Source organism: Papio anubis, chromosome 13, assembly GCF_008728515.1.
Source record: "Papio anubis isolate 15944 chromosome 13, Panubis1.0, whole genome shotgun sequence".
Taxonomy (NCBI): Eukaryota; Metazoa; Chordata; class Mammalia; order Primates; family Cercopithecidae; genus Papio; species Papio anubis.
The window spans coordinates 79997738-80018960 of record NC_044988.1 but is presented as its reverse complement, the minus strand read 5'-3'; the positions used below and the strand labels follow the sequence as shown (position 1 = coordinate 80018960).

Below are 21223 nucleotides of genomic sequence, written 5' to 3'. Positions count from 1 at the left end.
CAAATGGTACCATTAAAATATTGTAATATGATAATATATGTTCACTACAGCCAAGATACCAAAAAGTTGGATAGCCTATCCTGGAGGAAACGAAAACTGAAAATAGCCATCAGTTAGATGAGTTATCAAGGTTTGGGTTGTTCAGTCATATTGAAAGCCATTCTCAGTCCACCCAAAGGACTGGATTGGACATACACCCATCTCCTTAAGGCATAAAAGTATCCTCCATGGGACCACCTGGAGAGTTATATATGTGTTTTACTGCTGTGCAGTAAAAACTTGAAGGGCTAACTCAATGGACTCGAGGTGCTCAAACCCCCAAAGAAAGTTCTGGCCTTTGACTGGCTCCCGAGAGATGACATTTGACCCTTGGAATAGCCTGTGTAATAAGAGTATCTTTGTATATCTGAGATTTGGGGCAATGCCAGATAGTTTATGATAGTAATGTGAATGATAGTGAATACTTGGGATCCTAGGCCACATTGTATTAGTTTGACCTTTAAAGGGCCTGGAAACTAGCTAAGACTAGTTTTGTAAGCACTTCACATCTATGTAACAGAGCTCCAGTAAAAACTCTGGACACCAAGGTTAGGGTGAGCCTCCTTGGTTGACAGTACTTCATGCATGATGTCACACATTGCTGCTGGGAGAATGAAGTGCTATCCATGCAACTTCACTAGAAGAGGAAAACTGATTCCTCTGTGCTGATTTTAATCTGTATCATCTTCCTGCAATAAACCATAATCATAAGTATAACAGCTTTTCTAAAATCTGGGAGTCCTGCTAATGAATCATCAAACATGAATGTGATCTTGGGGACTCCAACACCCTTGCAATTTGGAGACACAGTAGACAAGCATATAATTCTCACCTGGAAAATCTAAAGGCTGTCTGGCAGCTCTAATGGAGGGAACAAAGAAGAGAGAGAGTCTAGCAGTCTGGGCTTCCAGAGTTTGTCAATAAAAAGATTGTATAGAAGATCTGATTGGGAGTCATTTTCAATCCTCCCAAGATGACTTTTTGGGGGACTCATTAGACCCCAACACAGACAGACTTTCCATCAACTAGCAGACTGGGGACTTGCTAATGTGGCCAAAAATGGCAAGCCTGAGGAAAATGCATCACTGGTATCATCTTAATGTTCCCTGATTTCTGAAGAATCATGAATATGTCTATGAGGGTAAGAGTCAGTTTTAAATAGCTGGCAGGCACAGAAGGTATAAAGCCAACTTACAAGTGTGTCAGTTGAATTAGAGCTCTCCTGCACCAGTTATTGCTCCTCCCTACCTCCCACCCAACCCTTTTGGGGTCATAAATAGCAGGGGGAAGAATGAGTGAGCATGAGGTAAGAAGCCAACTGCAATTTTTTCTTACATGAAAGTTAAGCTGAAATATCCCTGAGAACAGAGGAACTGTGAATGCCATTGGATGCTTTGGTTATTACTTAGGACTAGACACTTAAATGACTAAGTTGGGACAATGTTAATGATTTAAAATCAACTAATAGTAACCAGAAAAATCACAGAGCCTGCTTAAGGTAGGCTTAAATAGTAGCAAAAGAACTTGCTCTGCTGAATATTTTAAAATGACAAAGAAAATAATAAGATTGTGTTACATGCAAGTTATGTTCATTAACACCAGAGTTACAGTAATAATAATCTTAGCTCACATGTTTAACTCTTGTTTATGAACCTGAAATCCTGAGAGAAATCAAATATAAAATTAAGAAAAATAAATATATAGAAAGATGGTATTATAATCAAAGAATCAGACATTTCCAGCAAATTCTGGAAGATACAGCGAAGTGATTGGATAGATAGAAAAATTAACATCAACTAAGTAGCTGAAACCTAGCGCAAAAGAAGAGATTTATTGAGAGGAGAATGGATACATTTTCCCCATAAAGTCATGGAAAATTTCAAACTTCAGATAGCATGGGGCTGTAAGCAGGAGCCAACTTTAAGAAAGTCAGCAAAGTAATTGAAGAACTCTGGGAGCTATTGTGTATGCATATGGCACCAGTCTGAGGCATCTACCTGTGAGATAGAGATTGTGAATGAGATTTTCCGTTGTGAGTTCCTATAGTTGACAATCATGGTGGACACTACGGCTTGACAATAACCTAACAGATAAAATGGGGCCCCCTATTTCCTCCATAAACATATGTAGAGCATAAAGAAGAGAAAGATTGAAGTTTTGAAAGAAATTCACTTAATTGGAATCTACATAGAAAGAATGTGGAGAAGAGAGAAGCAGTAATTATTGGGTATAGTAGAGGAAAATGTCTCTGAGTATAAGAGAGACTTGCATCTCAACTTTCTCACCTCAAGTTCTATATCAAAGGAAACTATGTAAACTTGCCAGTCTGTTCTATGAGGTTGGAAAAATAGTAACCAAACCTGATCATCATAGCCTACTAAAAGACAAAATCATTTGTATTATTGAAAATGTACAGAAAATTGAAACAGCACAATTAAAAAATTAAACAGGGCCGGGCGCGGTGTCTCATGCCTGTAATCCCAGCACTTTGAGAGGCCGAGGTGGGTGGATCACGAGGTCAGGAGATCGAGACCATCCTGGTTAACATGGTGAAACCCCGTCTCTACTAAAAATACAAAAAATTAGCCGGACGTGGTGGCGGACGCCTGTAGTACCAGCTACTCGGGAGACTGAGGTAGGAGAATGGTGTGAACCCGGGAGGCAGAGCTTGCAGTGAGCCGAGATCGCACCACTGCACTCCAGCCTGGGCAACAGAGTGAGACTCAGTCTCAAAAAAAAAAAAAAAAAAAAAAAAAAATTTAAAGGTCTTGCTGTGTTACCTATGCTGGTCTCAAACTCCTGGCCTCAAAAGATCCTCCTGCTTCCCCTCCCAAAGTGCTGCATTTACAGGCATAAATCACTGTGCCTGGCTTTATTGTTTTAGTATCTAATCTAGTAGATACTTTACACAGAGCGAGACTCCATCTCCAAAAAAAAAAAAAAAAAAATTAAACAAAAAAGCTATGTATTCAGAAATGAAAGAATGGTTCAACATAAGGGAAACTTTGCAGTTTAAAGTGAAAAATGACATGCTCATCAAAAAGTGGATGTAATTGATGATGAAGTGTTTTATTGATTTTAAAATATATTTATATTAGAAATAATTACCAAATTAAGAATAAAAATAAATTTTCTTAACCTCATAAAGAGTACAAGAAACTAAAGACTCAGTGCAAACCAAAGTGGTTAAAGTCTATACAATGACAATAAAAATCCATGATAGGTTTCTGTCTCAGATGTTGATGTTAGGTTATTCAGACAAAGTTAAACAGTGAAAAAAATTAAAACTTTGAAAAAAATATTTTAATAGATGTAACAAACTAAGAAAATCTCATTTACCCTTAGAGAATTTTCCAAACCCAGAAAATTTGAACTTTCCTTTGGATGGCCTTAGGGAGTCAGGAGATAAATCAAAACTTCATGCCCATAAGAGTCTAATAAGAGATATAATAAATTAAGGTATAGAGTCTAATAAGAGATATAGTAAATTACGATCTAAAAGAACTAGATATCAGGGAGCTATCAGTGTGAACTACAAGTTAAATAGTCCACATAATGAAATACTGGCCATGTTATAATTATCTGGGATGCCCAAGGAGCTTCATACCTTGAGCTTAGCTGAAGGTGGTATGAGATTAGCAGTAACCTCTTGTCCCTGGCAGAAACAAGCAAAATTCTCTCAGGAGGAAAATACCTTTATCTAGACCTCAAAATAGTTCCTGATATTTTTACTCAAAACAATGCACAGCAGATAATCAAAGATAACTAGGCACACAAGGAAACAACACAAAATGAACAAGAATCAGTGGGAAAACAGACGACAGAAACAGACCTACGGTGGCACCTCATCTCACTCAAATAAAAGCAAAGTTGTCTAAATGACCACACAGGCCTATAGGATCCACAATGCCTACCTCTCATTTCTTGATTCTTTGCTTACTCATCTCTAACCACATTGGTCTCCTTGCTGTTTTTCTGACATGTCATGTATACCATTATCTCAGAGACTGTCTAGTTATCTTCCCCCAGTTATCTATGTAACTTCACCCTTCAACTCCTTCAGATCTTTGTTCAAATGTCTTTGTCTGAATGAGCCTTCACCGATCATTCTTTTAAAAATATAATCTTCCTCCTGAGGTCTAACTTTCTGTTTAAAATGTTTCTTAATTTAAAATTTTATGGATATATAATTGTTGTACATATTTACAGGGTACATGTGAAATTTTGATATAATCATACAACGTGTAATGATCAAATTAGGGTAATTGGGATATCCATCACCTAAATAATTTTATCATCTGTTTGTGCTAGGAACATTCCAATTCCACTCTTCTAGATATTTTGAAATACACAATAAATACTGTATTGTGCTATGTAGTTCAATATTGTGAACTATATATAGTTGTCCTACTGTGTGCTATTGCTATGGTTTGGATCTTTGTCCCCACCAAATCTCAAGTCGAATTGTAATTCGCAGTGTTGGAGTTGGGCCTGGCGTGGGGTGACTGGATCATGGGGGCAGAAGTCTCATGAATGGGTTAGCACCATCCCCTCAGTGCTGTTCTCATGATAGTGAGTGAGTGAGTAAATTATTGTGAGATCTGGTTGTTTAAATGTGTGTAGCACCTCTCCTCTCCCTTCGTCCTGCTCTGGCCATGTGAGACGTCTTGCTCCCACTTTGCTTTCTGCCATGATTGTAAGTTTCTTGAGGCCTCCCCAGAAGCAGAAGCCATTATGCTTCCTGAACAGCCTGCAGAACCATGAGCCAATTAAACCTCTTTTCTTTATAAATTACCCAGTCTCAGATATTACTTTATCATGATGTGAGAACTGACTAATATAGCTACTAAGCACTCGATGTTATTCCTTCTAACTATTGGTATGTATCCATGAACCAACCCCTCTTTATTCCCCCTTCCCCACTACCCTTCCCAGCCTCTAGTGTCTATCATTCTACTCTCTATCTCCATGAGATCAATTGTTTTAGCTCCCACATATGAGAGAGAACATGAAATACTTGTCTTTCTGTGTCTGGCTTATTTCACTTAACATAATGTGCTGCGGTTGCATCCATGTTGTTGCAAATAACAGGATTTTATTCATCTTATGGATTAGTAATATTTCATTGTGTATATGTACCACATTTTCTGTATACATTCATCTGTTGATGGACACTTAGGTTGACTCTATATCTTGGTTATTGTGAATAGTGCCACAATAAAAATGGGAGTGGAGATACGTCTTAAATATACTGATTTTCTTTCTTTTGACTGTATACCCAGTAGTGGGATTGCTCGATCATATGGCAATTCCAGTTTTAGCTTTTTGAGTATCCTCCATAGTGACTGTAGTAATTCCCATTCCCATGAACAGTGTAGGAGAGTTCTGATTTCTCCTAAGGTTGAACTTTCTGTCTCCTTTTCCTGATTTATTTTTCTCCATAGCATTTGACACCATACACATACAACATGTATTTTCCTGTATTTCCCCATGAAAAGGTAAGCTCTTTGAGGGCAGATAACTTTGCCTGTTTTGTTTACTCCTGTATCCACAGGGCCTAGAATAGTGTTTGATGTTCAGAAGCTCAATACGTATTTGTAGAATGAATAAATAAATAAATGTATGTAGGTAAAGTGCTTGGAATAGGGCCTGGCTGAAAATAACTACTTAATATACATCAGTTATTATTACTACTATTAAAAATGAAGAAAAGAATGCTGAACTGACATGGATTCTAACTCAGGATTACTTTTCATCAAAGTAGCCTCTAGCAGGGAACTAATCTTTCAGTGATGAGTTTTATGAAAATTATTTTACTTATATGGGAAGATATTATTACTACTTCCCATTTATACAAAGGCATAAAGAAAGAATTTGGTTTTCTAGTATTCCTCACAATACAAAGAAGGAAGCAAACTTTTGGAGTTTGATTTCTATGGCAATGGCTTCTAGGACAAAGATATTGGGAGGCTTTCAAAAGTGGTGTAGATGAGACCAATGACAGAGATCTGGGTAACTACAAATATATGGTCTATCCTGCAGTTCACCACCAATGGGTCTTCCCCAGACAAGTCCCCACACACATGACACTCACAGCATTTCCGTTTTCAATCCAGGTGATGGTGGGGACAGGAATGCCTGTCGCTGTACAGTGCAGGGTCACAAAGGAGCCAAAGGTGACATTGTGGGATTCAGGAGCCCGCAGGATCCTGGCAAAAACTGTTAGGAAGACAGAAGTGGTGAGTGATCCTCCCGTAGGAAATGGTCAAGCTAGAGCGGTCTTTTAAAAATGCAAATTAGACCATGTTCCCCTGTGTCCAGTTCTTCAGTGTTTGCTCTGTTTTAAGGATAATACCATATGCCATGGCCGAGCCTCCAAGCCGTTTATGTTATAACCCTACATTTCTCACCACTCAAGGACACACTGAGCTTGTTCTTAACATAGAAACTTGCCCTTGTTCTTCCTCTGCCTAGACCACTCATCCCCCAGATCCTTAAGTGGTAGGTTCCTTGAATCATTCAAGTCTCTGTTTAAGTGACATTTTATCAGAAAGGTCCTTCTTAATCACCCAAAATCAAGTGTAATCCTCCCCCCATTCACTTTTCAGCAGCCTACATTATTGTCTTTACAGACCTTACAACTATCTGAAATTACCTTATTTATTTTTTACTTGTCTATAATTCCCCTTTCCCATTAAATTGTTTGAAGCCAAAAGCCTTGCCTTTTGTTGACTGCTGTATTGTTTCAGGCAGAGTTCCTGACCAGAGCAAGCACAGGATAGTAGTTTATTGAATTAATCAAATAATTATACTTTACACCCTCAACTGTAGCATAGTGGGAGGACAGACAAATTGTGCCAAACTTTTCAGATGACATATTGGGCAAAAAAAAAAAAAAAAAAAAGATATTTTAGATAAAATGTAGGCAGGAGACTGAGTAATTTCTGTTCCTTTCTGACCCTGAATCCCCACTGATTAAGTAAGAGGAAGTTATTTTGATGTAGGAAGAAATTCTACCTTTAAAGAGTGGGATTGAGGTTCACAATGCACTGTAAATTGTGGGATACTTAGATTCACAGAATCATTAAACTTGGAAGAGACTCCAGAGATCAGCTAGATTCCTGCTCTTATCTTACAGATGTGGAAACAAAATCTTTTTTAATTTAAGTAAGTTGGTTTCCCAAGGTAACAAGTAGATGAGTGAGAAACCTGGACTCAGGTCTTCTGACTTCAAATTCAGTGTTTGTTTAAACTATTATGGAATCTTTTGGATGGCCTATTATACTGTAAATATATTTTAAGCTCCTAGTTTTTGATTTCTAGAACTTAGAGTATGAAGCCCCAATTAACACAATGCTTTGAAACTTAGTTCTAGTTAAATTGAAATTTGTGAAGATTGGATTCTAAACTAAAGTATGGGCAGACCACATGTGCTAGATAAGGAGATACGCAGGACAATGATAGAAGAGGTCCAGAGCGGTGTTTCAAGTTGGTCTGATTGTTAAATACCTCTTAAAAAGCATTGCATAATTTAAAGAGATTAAAGAACATTTGATTTGTCTGACAATTGAAGGCTTTTTGCAGATTTAAATTAATTTGACTTCCTATCTTTTGATATTGACATTTTAGATATAGAAATGTGGGGCCCAAAAGCCAGGAGAAAAGAAATGCAAGGAAGGTGCTATCTTCAAGGCAAAAAGATTATTAAAAAAATAACAAAGAACACTGTCAAATGTTTAAAACGAAGCTGAATCTGTCCCCCAAAACCAAAATTGAGGCTGACTTTAAGTAAATCCTGGGGTCTAATTAACAAGCTACAAAAATTAAAGGGTTGAGGAACATTTCAAAGAACACTATGGAGATGCAATTCAATCAAACCCAGACATTTAACAGGGAAAATCATTAGCATCGGGGGATAAAAAAGGAAGAGTGATGATCCATTATAGACTACAAGAGATGTAAGAGACATATTACCCAAATGCAATGTATGGCTCTGCTTGGATTCTTATTCTCCCAACTTAATCTAAATTCACACGTTGTAGACTCTTAACAAGTAACACTGACAGGCATCCTAGTGAGGGTGCATCCAGGTACTCTTCTAATGTTTTCCGGTTACAATAATGGAGACATAGAGTCCACGTTCATCATCTGGCTAAAATAACTCTTGTAGGGGTTGGGGCTATGCTTGTGTTTCCTAAATTTTTTGAGTGTGGGACTACTGCATGACCATCTATGGATCCCATTGCCCCTGAGAATCTGAAACAAGCAGGATCTTTGAGAAATTTGGAAAATCTAGCACATTTCAATCTCACATGTGCTAGAAAACTGTTCTGGTAACATTGACTATACCCTTGAACTTTTCGAATCAAAAAGGCTTTTTGAATGAAAGCCTTCTGGCTGAAGATGAGCAGAATAAAAAATTGGAGAATAATGTAATTTCGATTATGTTTTACTGCTTTAATTTATAAAGCCAAGAGTTTTAATTTGGGGACTTTAAATTCTTCCTGGAAATATAGTAATCAGAAAGGTTTTATTTTGTCCTAATTTACAGCAGTTTTTTTTCTTTTGGCTGTTGTTATTTGGAATATCATTTGGGCTTATTGCAAAACCTCTGATTATCCACATTGCACAACACAAGTAAGCATAGTGTGGGATAGTAAATAAAACAGTCAATTCAACGTGACTTTGGAATTAATTTAACTAATGTACTATTCTGCCCTCCACTGGAACTTTTTGGGGGTTCCAGTGGGGCACAGGCGGGTACAGGAGTACTACTGACATTATGGGTAGCTTCGTGAATGTGAGACTGCCGATAAACTTCTCCCTGAAGGGGGCAGATATACTTTCGCTGACGATGGGCTTCATTAAGTGCAGTGGGTTAGGTTAAGAGGACAAAAAGGCCAGGAATTAAAGGGAAGCTGCTTTCTCCTGCACTCTCACATTCTCTAAACGATAACATAGAAACTCAACCCCCTTATTTCAGTATTGAAAGTTAGTTTCCACCCTTCCTTCCAGTCTTCCTCCCTTCTCAAAGGAGATAGCAGATGTCTTTTGGGTTTCTACTCAAATGTTTCCTTATCATAGTACTTTCTCATCCCCATTCCCCTTACCCTTGTTTATATTTTATCATAACACCACTATCTGAATCATTTGGTAATTACTGATTTATTTGTTTGCTTGTTTGTTTTTTGTCTGTCTCTCCCCTCTAGAATGTAAGCATCACAAGGGCAAGGTTTGCTTTGCTTTTTGACACGAGCTGACTGACACAATCTACATATCTATCTACGTATCTATCTCTAGTTCTAGAATCCTGCATGGTGCATATATATGGTAGGCACTCAATGAATATTTGCTAAGTGAACGAATAAATAAATGAATGAACATAATGACTTCTCTGATAAGGTTGGGGGAAGGCACTTGGATATGTTATGTGTATCTCAGTCCTATTCTGAGCTATCAGTCTCCCAGCTCTCTTGCATCTAAGAAGGATGTGTGTAAGTAAGTTCACCAGGTCAGGGCTTCTTCATCCTACAACTAGGAGTAAAGGGGAAAGAGTGCGGTGGGGAGGAGGAGGATGAGGAAACAGAAGTTATGTTAGTCTAATTCTCACATGGAATAGAAATCTTTATTTTTCATTCCAGCCTTATCAGCAATAAAGCTGATATATTTTTACCCAACTCTATCTGAGCAATTGCATAATACTCAGATTTACCATTTTCAAATATGAAAGATAAAAAGGTGATGAGGGAAATTTTGACATGTTTTTCAAGCATCATAAACAATAAAGTCAGTTGCAATTAAAAATAAATACCAGACTAAACTCCATGAATAATAATACACCTGCAATAACAAACTTGGACATAGGTCAACAGTAAATCCCATTATTTCAGTGGTAGTCACAAGCTGAAAATGCATTCTAGGTCATCAATTTAAAAAGTTATATGAAATGTTTCTTGTTAAATAAAATGGGCATAGAATATCCCTATATAGTGCTTTATTTGCATAAAAGAATATAAAAGTGTTTTGTTACATAAACAAACCACTTAATAGAAGGAGCATTAAATTACTTAGTTGGAAAGCATTTATAACTGTTTTGATATGGATTTTTAAACAAAAAAGTCATCAAACCACTCTTTCCGTACATAGTCTTATCCATAATTCTCCAATTCACTGTGAGCCCTAAGCCACTTGCTTTCCTGTGGGCAGGCAAGTACATCTGCAACATGGAAAATAGACACAGGTAATATTTTTATCTCTGAGTTTTCTCTCATGGGATTTATTCATGAGTTTGGGGCTTTAATGTCTCTTGGGCAGACTTGCAGGCTAACTGCAAGTGGAGAATCCTATATTCAAAATTGGGCTCAAAAAGCCAGCAATTCTAAAATCTTTTATAACATACCCACATTATATTCTCTCCTTATTTCAAAGCACTTTCAGATACATAATCAGTTTTATTATTGATTGTCATCTTAAGAAGTAATATATAGTAAAAAGATAAAGGCATAATTCACTCTGAAGTTGCACTGGAGTGTAATAAAAAGCCCAAGGGACAGGGATCCACATTAAGTCCTGAAATAAATGAGTGGTTTGGCTGGAGATGAACTACCTCTCTTTTCTTGGTAAGGGAGCAGTGCCAGAGGAATACTTAAGTCTCTTATCAATTTCTATTTCTGAGAAGTTATTTCAAAGGACACAATGAGCTCCCATGGATTTTCTTTTCCCTTGCTCTTTTGTTATTTTCTAGCTTCCTTTGAAAAGGGTTTTTAGGTTACATGATTCAAATCAGCAATAACTGATAGAAATAAATTAAGAAAAAAAATCACACAGGACCAGGCAAAACGCTTTTTTACTTGCATTTAGTTGTAAGCAACCCAGTATTTAAAAATAAGAAAACATTATCTGTACTTTATATGAGATACTAAGATAAGGAAGTATAAGGAGGGACTGTTTTAAATAATACCAGTTTAAGATTAATTCCTACAGACAACTCTATTACATGAGAACTCACGGATTTCATCCCCCAAATATCAAATTTTAGGTTAGAAGAGCACAAAGTTTGGGGCTTAATCAGAATGCAAGGAACTTTTTTTTTTTTTTTTTTTTTTTTTTTTAACAGAAAACAGAAACTGTTGACAGAAAGCTGTTAGGAAAAAGTAGAATTTTTCCCAAACAAATTTAATTTCCAGCTATTTTCCTCTAATCATATTCCACTACATATATATGTCTCTGTGCAATTAAAATAACTTAATTTTTATTGATTTGGAGCAATTGCATAATACTCCTGATCTTGTTGAAATCATCGCAGTAAAAACCAAATTGGCACCTTGACATCCTAACATTTATCCAAAAACTGTAAAGCCCCCTACTCCCCGCAAAAAGTCTTTTAGTCAAAGGGTAGCTTTCTTTTCCAGTCTATGTGGGATTTATACACTCATGCTGATTTATTTCATTTCATTTTGTTTGTATTTCCAGAGACATCAAATTTAAACATTTCTTTTAACTTGATCTTTCTTAAGGAATGCAAATGGTCAGTAAGCATATTGGATTATATAATAAAGAAGCCTATCTAATAACACTGTTAAGTGCTGTGACTTAATATTCCCCATACATTGTTTGTTATTTCTTTAAAAAATGGCACTTAGGGCTGTTTATAAGGTCGGCAAAAATAAACAGTTGAAAAGAGCTACACATTTAAAAAGAAGCCATGCAGAAAGAAAAAAAAATACCTTTAGTATCTTGTTCAGGTTCACTTTCTTCTGTTAATAAAAACAAGACAAAACAAACACACACAATAAACACGCAAACAAAACAACACATCATGAAAAGGGAAATCTTTGACCACAGAAACATCAATTGTGCAACAAGATTAATTAGAAGCTGCTTGTTTCTTATTTCAGTAAGAAACAAATGCAATCAAGGGAAACTGCTGACCTTTTGAAAGCAAACTATTAAACGACATAAGATTTCAAAATGATTACTTTTAGCCAGGCAGTATTATACAGAAAATAAACTACAGCACACCTAACAATGTAGCTCTTTCATGAATTTTTATTCTAATGTTGACAATTACCCTTTCTTTCAAGGCTACAGAGTGCCTACTATTCTCATACATTGCGATCCCCTCTCTTAGCTCACAGTCTCCTCTTACCAGGCCCTGCTGTGAAGTCAGTGGTGTTGAATCTGGGATCTCAGCTATCATTTCTATGGCAATAGACTCATGTTGTGGTAAACAGAGGATTAGGGGGTTTCTGCAGAATAGAACCTACCACCAACAGAGATCTGCAACTCTGCACCAACACAGAAGCTGCTTGGAGAGCAGAAAAGAGCAAATCATTACCTTCTGGGAATCTACTAAGGAAGTAAGGTCCACAGGATATTGTAAAATGTTTAGATTGGATAGAAAGAATTGAGAATTTATAAATGTTTAAAAATCCTAGAAGAGAGACAACAAAACCAAATTAATTGTTCCAAAATGTTTAATATAACCATGTTAGACATAGTCCCCACATGAAACTCTAGTTTTCTTTCCTAAAGTTTTATTTGTTCATGTCAATTTGAACCTTTCTTAGAGTTAGTAATAAGTCAACTGCAATATTTATTTGTAAGTAAAAAATGGTCATGCTATTGCTAACAAACCTTCAATGACAATAACAACATTCAATGCATAGTCCTTCACAGATTATGGATATTTTCATGCACATTTTTTATGTGATCCCGTTTAACTCTCGCCACATCTCTGTAATTGAACATAATTGATATTATCCAGCCTAAGTTTGTGAACCTGTACATGCAGTGGAAATGATCTGCCAGCAACCGCATCATGGATGCCAAGGACCATGCATCCATCCAGATGAACTTAGCCAAGGCTGACAAGGTTATAGGCAGGTTTAATCGTCAATTTAAAACCTATACTGTCTGTAGGGCCATTCTCAGAATGGGTGAGTCAGATGACTCCATTCTCTGACTGGTCAAGACCAACAGCATCTCAAAGAACTTCTGATTGGAGAGAATTGTGAGTGTTGAATATTTGTCATAAATAAATAGTGAAACCCTTCACTTTCTCTCCCCAAAATTAGCCCATTTTCTGGACAAAGGGTCTAAGTCTTAGAGATTTGCTGCAGGTGCAGAGCCAGAAATTCAACCCCCTTTACAGACATTGAGTCTTCCCAATGAGAAGGTCTCATATTTACACTTAACACCCAATCCCCTTACATTTAAGTGAATTTGTAATTCCTCATTGAGATTCTACTGTCTGAACTTTCCCTACCTCCATCAACTCAGTGGTACATTCTTGGTTTTTGTTTTTAAGCATCAAGTTCAAAAACTATTTAAAACTTCTAAATTGAATACATTTATTGTTAAAAGGAGATTTAGAGGTTGTCCATCAAATATACCTTCAAATGAAGAAATCTTTTTTTTACAATATTCCTAACGGTGCCTGGTAAAGCACAGGTATTGGATAAATATTAGTTTCTTTCATATTTAAAACTGGTCATCTGGACATTAGGAAACTGCAGATTACCTGTCTGTATCACAGACTTCAATCAGGAGAAATAAAAAAGGTCCATGACTGGGCCTGATTAGACCTGAAAAATTGCATTTGAATGCCTTTGGGCTGGACACAACTTTCTAGAGCCCCAGAACAAAGTGCTTGTTTCTAAGTTTGGAAAAAAACAAAACAAAACAAAACAAAGCAAAACAAACAAACAAACAAACAAAACATACACTCTCTCTCCCTTTTTCTTTTCCCTTTATCAGCCAAGTAACTTAGAGTGGTTGGGACGGCCATGGTGTTTTTACAGGGATATTAAGTGTCTTTATTCTGCAACTGTGGTATCTCCAAAACTTTATTCCACTAAAGTTAAAGAGTATCAGTAATTTTTTTCCATCAGTAAATTTTGAGAATTATATTCACTTGTCATTTTCTTCTCTTAGAGTGTTCTTTGTCAGGGTTCAAGGGCAACTGCAGGTCAATTCTGAGTCTCCTTTCAGTTTTGCTCCATGACCTATACAGGACTATACTTGAACTCTACTTTGAGTATAGGCTCAATTTTAGACAATGTTAATTTTTCTTTGACGTTTTTCACTTTGATATTATTGCTGTTACTACTGTTTGTTTTGCCTTATTTGTTTGGGATTGGAAGCAGTGCAAAATTTTGAAAGAATACACCTATTTCATCCACTGTAAATAAACAGTGGATGAACTCAAGAAATGAAAGAATGTCTAAGATTTGTCATTTTCCTAGGAGGAAGCTTGGAAGTTCTACCAGAAATTATAGTTTCAGTTAGAGACTATCAAAATTTCTTTCTAATGCAAATATTTTATACCTCTTTATAGATACAAATTTATATATGTTTATGCATTAACATACACACATTTACATGCATGTGCACACAATTGAGGTTACTTTAAATTAGAGAAAATTATGCAAGTAAAGTCTATAGGCCTATTTCAGCTCAGGTATAGTTATTCACTGTATGACTTTGTTGGTCATTTTAAGCTCAAACAGTAGTCCTAGTTTTTCCACATATCCTGCTTGCCTAGCCTACTATGATCACCCTTGACTTCTGAACTTGTTGTCTTACCACTTATCAATTTTAAAATATTCTGCTTCATATTCTTTATTCCCATTTAATTACTAAATTTTTATTTAACTGTTTTATATGTAATGCATTGTTCTTGTCTTCCAAACTGATTTGTAATCTTCTTTAGGGAGGTTAGGGCTAGAATTAAACTGGGATTAGTATCACACTTTTGTTGTTGGTTTATTTTCCTCTAAAGTCCCGCACAGTCTCTTGCAGAAAAAAGAACACGCTTATTGTTAAACAAGTTATTTGCCAGTTGCATTAGTGGGTCATTTTCATCCGATTTTGTTGGAATTGTCCAATAGGATATTTAGAATAATCAATGACTGCTCTTATTGGACTAATTGGGGATATAATTTATTCAGTTCACTTCAACATCCAAGGTAAATAGTAATCCATAATTTTCTTGAAAAGTTTTATTTATGAGAAACTCAGTACCATAGTAGCAACACATTTTGAACAACTGTGCTATAAAACAGAGAGAATATCTGTAAATCAAAATCAAACCAAAACCAATCTCTTTATAATCACTATCTATAAGACCTTTTTCCTACTTCTATCCACCTAACAAGAATGAAAAAAGAAATTCATCAAATAGTTTTGTTTCCAAGATTGATAGCCACAATTTAACATTCTGATTGCTCACTTTTGAACTCACGTTTCTCTTATTTTGTGGTACTCAGAACAAAGTTAACACAGAGAGAGTCTAACAAATTCTAAGAACAGCAAGATCCTAAGTGCTCAGCTTCTATGCAGACATATTTGCATAATTTTTATTTAGTGATATGACACAGCACATTAATTTCATTGAAAATCATGAATATCCAACCCTTGTTTTTAATATCTTCCTAATAGTTTATCTACCCAAGTTTGAACGTGAATGTTTGTGTGTGTGTGTGTGTGTTATGATTCTAGAGAAGATAAAATAAGTTTTTCCTACTCAATTCACTGTATTACTTGTTTGGAGAAAGAATTTGGAGGGGAAATCTATTGTTACATGGAAGAAGGAAAGCCATAAAGATTCCATGATAGAAATAAAAGTAAAAACATCTAGTAAAATCATACAGATTACATAGACCTGTGGAAAGAAAGAGACAAAACCAGAAGAGAAAACAGGCAGAGCTGTGGAAAGGTTTGTCTTCTTTTGACACAAGAGTGGACGCTGCCAAGAAGATAATAGGAATTTGGCCATGTAGAGTCAAAGTCTCAGAAGAGATTGAAATCACACATTCTTTGTGCTTTGTTAGATGGCACAGGGACCTCCTCTTTCTGCTAATGGAGTTATCATAAGACAAAACATGCAAATAAAGCAAACAGAATTTGGAGGTGAAGCCAAATAAGATCTGGCTAGCTCCACTTTGGGAGAGGTATTTTGGAAAGGTTTGAGCAATAATCAAATACTGAAATCATGAAGGGAAAGAATTTGAGATATGTATGAAAGGGCTCCTTTGAACATGGGCATTCCAAAGAGCTTTCAGGTATACTGGTCAATTTCTTATCTCAGTGATTAGGGTCAAGTCAATGTAAGTAATAAATCATGTAGTGGCATATAGCATAAAGATTAAGTGAAGAGACTCTGGATTTAGGCTGCCTGGTTAGAAGCCTTGTTATACAATTAATTTCTAATAGGGTATTTCTGCTATATAGGAAAACTGTTAATATATGTGTACATAAATATGTGTTTTATTTGTAAATAGGATTAATTATCATATTAGTTAAAGTAGCTTTGGAGTTGATACTCTTGTGTTTTCTAGATGGATACAAACATCACTTTTAAACATCAATACTTTTGACTTCTTTCAAACAATAATATAAATTTTTATTTTTATATATTCAGCTGGATAGAATTTATATATATATATAATAATTATAGCACAAAGAGTATGAGTCAAGTTGGTGTTATGATATCATAATTCAGTCATCTACCTAGAATATAAGTACATAGCAATAATGAAGATATAATTTTTTGCTACCTAAAAAGACAAAGCCATATTAAAAAACAAGATGAACATCTCAGTACATAAAAAAGCAGACAAAACACAACAATAAGCAGTCGCTGCTGAGTTCCAATTCTGTAAACAGAGAAAGGGACTTGAAGTTTGATTTCTCTAGAAGTGTACTATATGAGGTGGGGGACTGCAGGCTCACTGCTTGAAACCAAAGCAGTCATAGCATTGTAGTCAGAACATGTGTTATGCTTTTGACTATTTTAGTGACTGGGTCTGGATTGAATGCCAAAGCATTGCAGAATGGGGGCCTACAATTGCTCCTTGAAATATCTTATTTGAATGAAGGAAGTAGAGGGCAACCCCCAAAATTACTGGAAAAGGAATAAATTATTTCAGAGAGATGATGATAAGATTTACAGTGGCAAATCATAATTTCAAAGCACATTAGGAAAACAATTGCTAAGCAAGAGCAAATTGACCTTTGACTTAATGAATTCAGTAACTGGGGGATTAATTTACTCTGGAAGAAAGTAAAGAAGTTCAAAAGGAGTTTAAGAACCTCATATAATAGTATCTGTATAAAAATAAATTATAAAACAAACAGGCAAAATTGATTTACATATAATAGTAGAAATGTTAGAAATTAAAAAGATAATAACAAGCAGAGACACAAAAGATATGATAAACTCAAGCTTGGACAAGGTCAAGTGAAGAAATAATGAATCAGACGATGGTACTTAAGCCATCATACAGCCCTGAGGCCAGAGAGAAAGACTGATGGAAATGCGAAAGGTTAACTAAAAGATGGGAAGAACAGATTTAGAGCTCCAATGTATGTTTACAGGAGTGAGAGAAGTAGAGAAGAGAAGGAATAGCAGAGAGGTTGTATTTGAAGACAAAATGGTGGAGATTTTCTAGGCTTGAAGCAATACCTGAATCCCCAGATCAGTTAAAGTGGTGGCTTTTAAAACTCGAAATTCATCGAATCACTTATGAAGTTTAAGCAAGCAAACAAACAAACAATTAAATGCTGGACACACGATTTAGGTTACTGAATCAAAATTTTTTGCCTGGGTTTTGGGGATGAGTATTTTGCAGAAGTACTTGAAGACTGCCTTTCAAGTGGCAGTGGGATTGCAAACCTCTGCCATAACAGTGCATAGGAGGATTAATAAAAACAATTTGACATTGTTGTTGTTTTTAAAAATTTTTTCATTTCTGAGATTTTGGTGCACCCATCACCTAAGCAGGGTACACTGTACCCAATATGTAGTCTTTTATCCCTCAGCCCCCTTCCACTCTTTTCCCCTGAGTCCCCAAAGTCTAATGTATCATTCTTATGCCTTTGCATCCTCATTATTTTAGCTCCCACTTATGCGTGAAAACATACAATGTTTGGTTTTCCATTCCTGAGTTAATTCTCTTAGAATAATGATCTCCAATTCCATCCAGGTTGCTGTGAATGCCATTATTTCATTCCTTTTTATGGCTAAGTAGTATTCCATGGTATGTGTATACACACACACACACACACACACACACACACACATATATATACATATATATACACATATGTATGTGTGTGTATATATGTGTCTATGTAGTAGTATTCCATGGTGTGTGTGTATGTGTGTGTGTGGAGAGATATATATAGATCTAAATATCTATATATCTATATATATATCACATTTTCTTTACCACTGGTTGATTGATGGGCATTTGGGCTGGTTCTATATTTTTGCAATTGCAAATTGTGCTGCTATGAACATGGAAGTGTAAGTATCTTTTTTGTATAATCACTTCTTTTCCTCTGGATAGATGCCTAGTAGTGGGATTGCTGGATAAAATGGTAGATCTACTTTAATTCTTTAAAGAATCTCCACATTGTTTTCCATAGTGGTTGTACTAGTTTACATTCCCACTAACAATGTAAAAGTGTTCCCTTTTCACCACATCCATGCCAATACCTATTACTTTTTTTTATAGCCATTCTTGCAGGAGTAAGGTGATATAACATTGTGGTTTTGATTTGCATTTCCCTGATAATTAGTGATGTTGAGCATTTTTCCATATGCTTGTTTGGCCATTTGTATATCTGTTCACGTCCTTAGCCCACTTTTTGATGGGATTTTTTTTTTTTTTTTCTGTCTTGCTGTTTGAGTTCTTTGTAGATTCTGGATATTAGTCCTTTGTCAGATCCATTATTTGCAAAATTTTCTCCCACTCTGGGGGTTGTCTGTTAACTCTGCTGATTATTTCTTTTGCTGTACAGAAGCTTGTCAGTTTAATTAAGTTCCATCTTTTTTTTTTTTTTTTTTTTCCGAGATGGTGTCTCGCTCTGTCGCCCGGGCTGGATTGTAGTCACACTATCTTGGATCACTGCAACCTGCACCTCTCAGGTTCAAGTGATTTTTCTGCCTCAGCCTCCAGAGTAGCTGGGACTACAGGCACATACCACCACACCCAGTTAATTTTTGTATTATTGTAGAGATGGGGTTTCAGCATGTTGGCCAGCCTGGTCTTGAACTCCTGTCCTTAAGTGATCTGCCAGCCTTGGTCTTCCAAAGTGCGGGTATTACAGGCATGACCCAATGCACCCGGCCAAGTCCCATCTATTTTTCTTTGTTTTTTGTTTTTTTTTTTTTTTTTTTTGTTGTTGTTGTTGTTGTTTTTTACATTTGCTTTTAGTTCTTGGTCATGAAGTCTTTGCCTAAGCCAATGTCTAGAAGAGTTTTTCTGATGTTATCTTCTAGAATTTTTATGGTTCCAGGTCTTTGATTTAAGTCCTTGATCCATCTTGAATTGATTTTTTTAAAAGGTGAGAGAAGAGGATCCAGTTTCATTCTTCTACATGTGGCTTGCCAATTATCCCAGCACCATTTATTGAATAGGATGTTCTTTCCCCAGTTTATACATTTGTTTGCTTTGTCAAAGATCAGTTAGCTGTAAGTATTTGGCTTTATTTCTGGGTTCACTATTCAGTTCCATCAATCTCTGTGCCCATTTTTATACCAGTACCATGCTGTTTTGGTGTCTGTGGCATTGTAGTATAGTTTGAAGTTGGGTGAGGCAATGCCTCCAGATTTGTTCTTTTTGCTTAGTCTTTCTTTGGCCATGTGGGCTCTTTTTAGGTTCCATATGAATTTTAGGATTGCTTTTTTTAAATTCTGTGAAGAGTAGTAGTGGTATTTCAATGGGAATTGCATTGAATGACTTAAAGCAATGACCATTGCTTTAGGCAGTATGGTCATTTTCACAATATTGATTCTACCCATCTATGAGCACGGGATGTGTTTCCTTTTCTTTGTGCCATCTATGATTTCTTTCAGCAGTGTTTTGTAGCTTTCCTTGTAGAAGTCTTTCACCTCCTTGGTTAGGTATATTCCTAAGTATTTTATTTTTGTAGCTATTGTAAAAGTGGTTGAGTTCTTGATTTGATTCTCAGCTTGGTCACTGTTGGTGTATAGGAGAGGTGCTGTTTTGTGTACGTTAATTTTGTATCCTGAAACTTTGCTGAATTCATCTACCAATTCTAGGAGCTTTTTGGATGAGTCTTTAGGGTTTTCTAGGTATAAGATTATATCATCAGCAAACACTGACATTCTGACTTCCTCTTTACTGATTTGGATGCCCTTTATTTCTTTCTCTGGCTAGGACTTACAGTGCTATGTTGAATAGAAGTGGTGAAAGTGGGCATCTTTATCTTGTTCCAGTTCTCAGGGGTAAGCTTTCAACTTTTCCCCATTCAGTATAATGTTGGCTGTGGGTTTGTCATAGATGGCTTTTATTGCCTTAAGGTGTGTCTTTCCTATGCTGATTTTGCTGAGGGTTTTAATCATAAAGGGATGCCAGATTTTGTCAAATGCTTTTTCTATGTCTACTGAGATGATCATGTGATTTTTGTTTTTGATTCTGTTTATGTGGTGTATCACATGTATTGAGTTACATATGTTAAACCATCCCTGCATCCCTGGTATGAAACCCACTTGATCATGGTAGATTATCTTTTCAATATGTTGTTGGATTCCGTTCACTAGTACTTTGTTGAGAATTTTTGCATCTATGTTCATCAGGTGTATTGGTCTGTAGTTTTCTGTTTTGGTTATGTCCTTTCCTGGTTTGGTATTAGGGTGATACTGGCTTCATAGAATAATTTAGGGAGGATTCCCTCTTTGTCTATCTTGTGAAATAGTGTCAATAGGATTGGTATCAATTCTTCTTTGAATGTCTGATAGAATTCAGCTATGAATCTGTCTGGTCCTGGACTTTTTTTCTTGGCAGTTTTAAAATTACCATTTCAGTCTTGCTGCTTGTTATTGGTCTGCTCAGAGTTTCCACATCTTCCTGGTTTAATCTAAGAGGGTGGTATATTTCCAGGAGTTTATCTGTCTCCTCTAGGTTTTCTAGTTTATGCCCATAAAGGTGTTCATATTGGCCTTGAATAATCTTTTGTATTTCTGTGGTATCAGTTGTAATATCTTCCATTTAATTTCGAATAAAGCTTATTTGGATGTTCTCTCTTCTTTTCTTGGTTAATCTAGCTAATGATCTATCAATCTTATTTATCTTTTCAAAGAACCAGCTTTTTGTTTCATTTATCTTTTGTATTGTTTTCCATTTCAATTTCATTTAGTTCTACTCTCATCTTT

The 21223-nt window shown here is 36.0% G+C and overlaps 1 protein-coding gene and 1 pseudogene across 4 annotated transcripts in view; one reads left to right on the top strand and one right to left on the bottom strand.

Annotated features, from left to right (window-relative positions):
- MUSK (muscle associated receptor tyrosine kinase) overlaps nucleotides 1-21223 on the bottom strand; it is a 137986-nt gene that overhangs the window by 56399 nt on the left and 60364 nt on the right. For 2 of the 4 annotated variants that reach the window (XM_017949645.3, XM_009188318.4), the window contains exon 6: nucleotides 6134-6258. In XM_017949645.3, the coding sequence (XP_017805134.1) occupies nucleotides 6134-6258 (125 nt within the window). Of the gene's footprint in view, nucleotides 1-6133; nucleotides 6259-11765; nucleotides 12845-21223 lie in introns of those variants that run through there. The other 2 variants (XM_009188317.4, XM_021927288.2) reach the window with 2 other exon arrangements.
- Nucleotides 12010-13039, top strand: LOC108582228 (annotated as a pseudogene).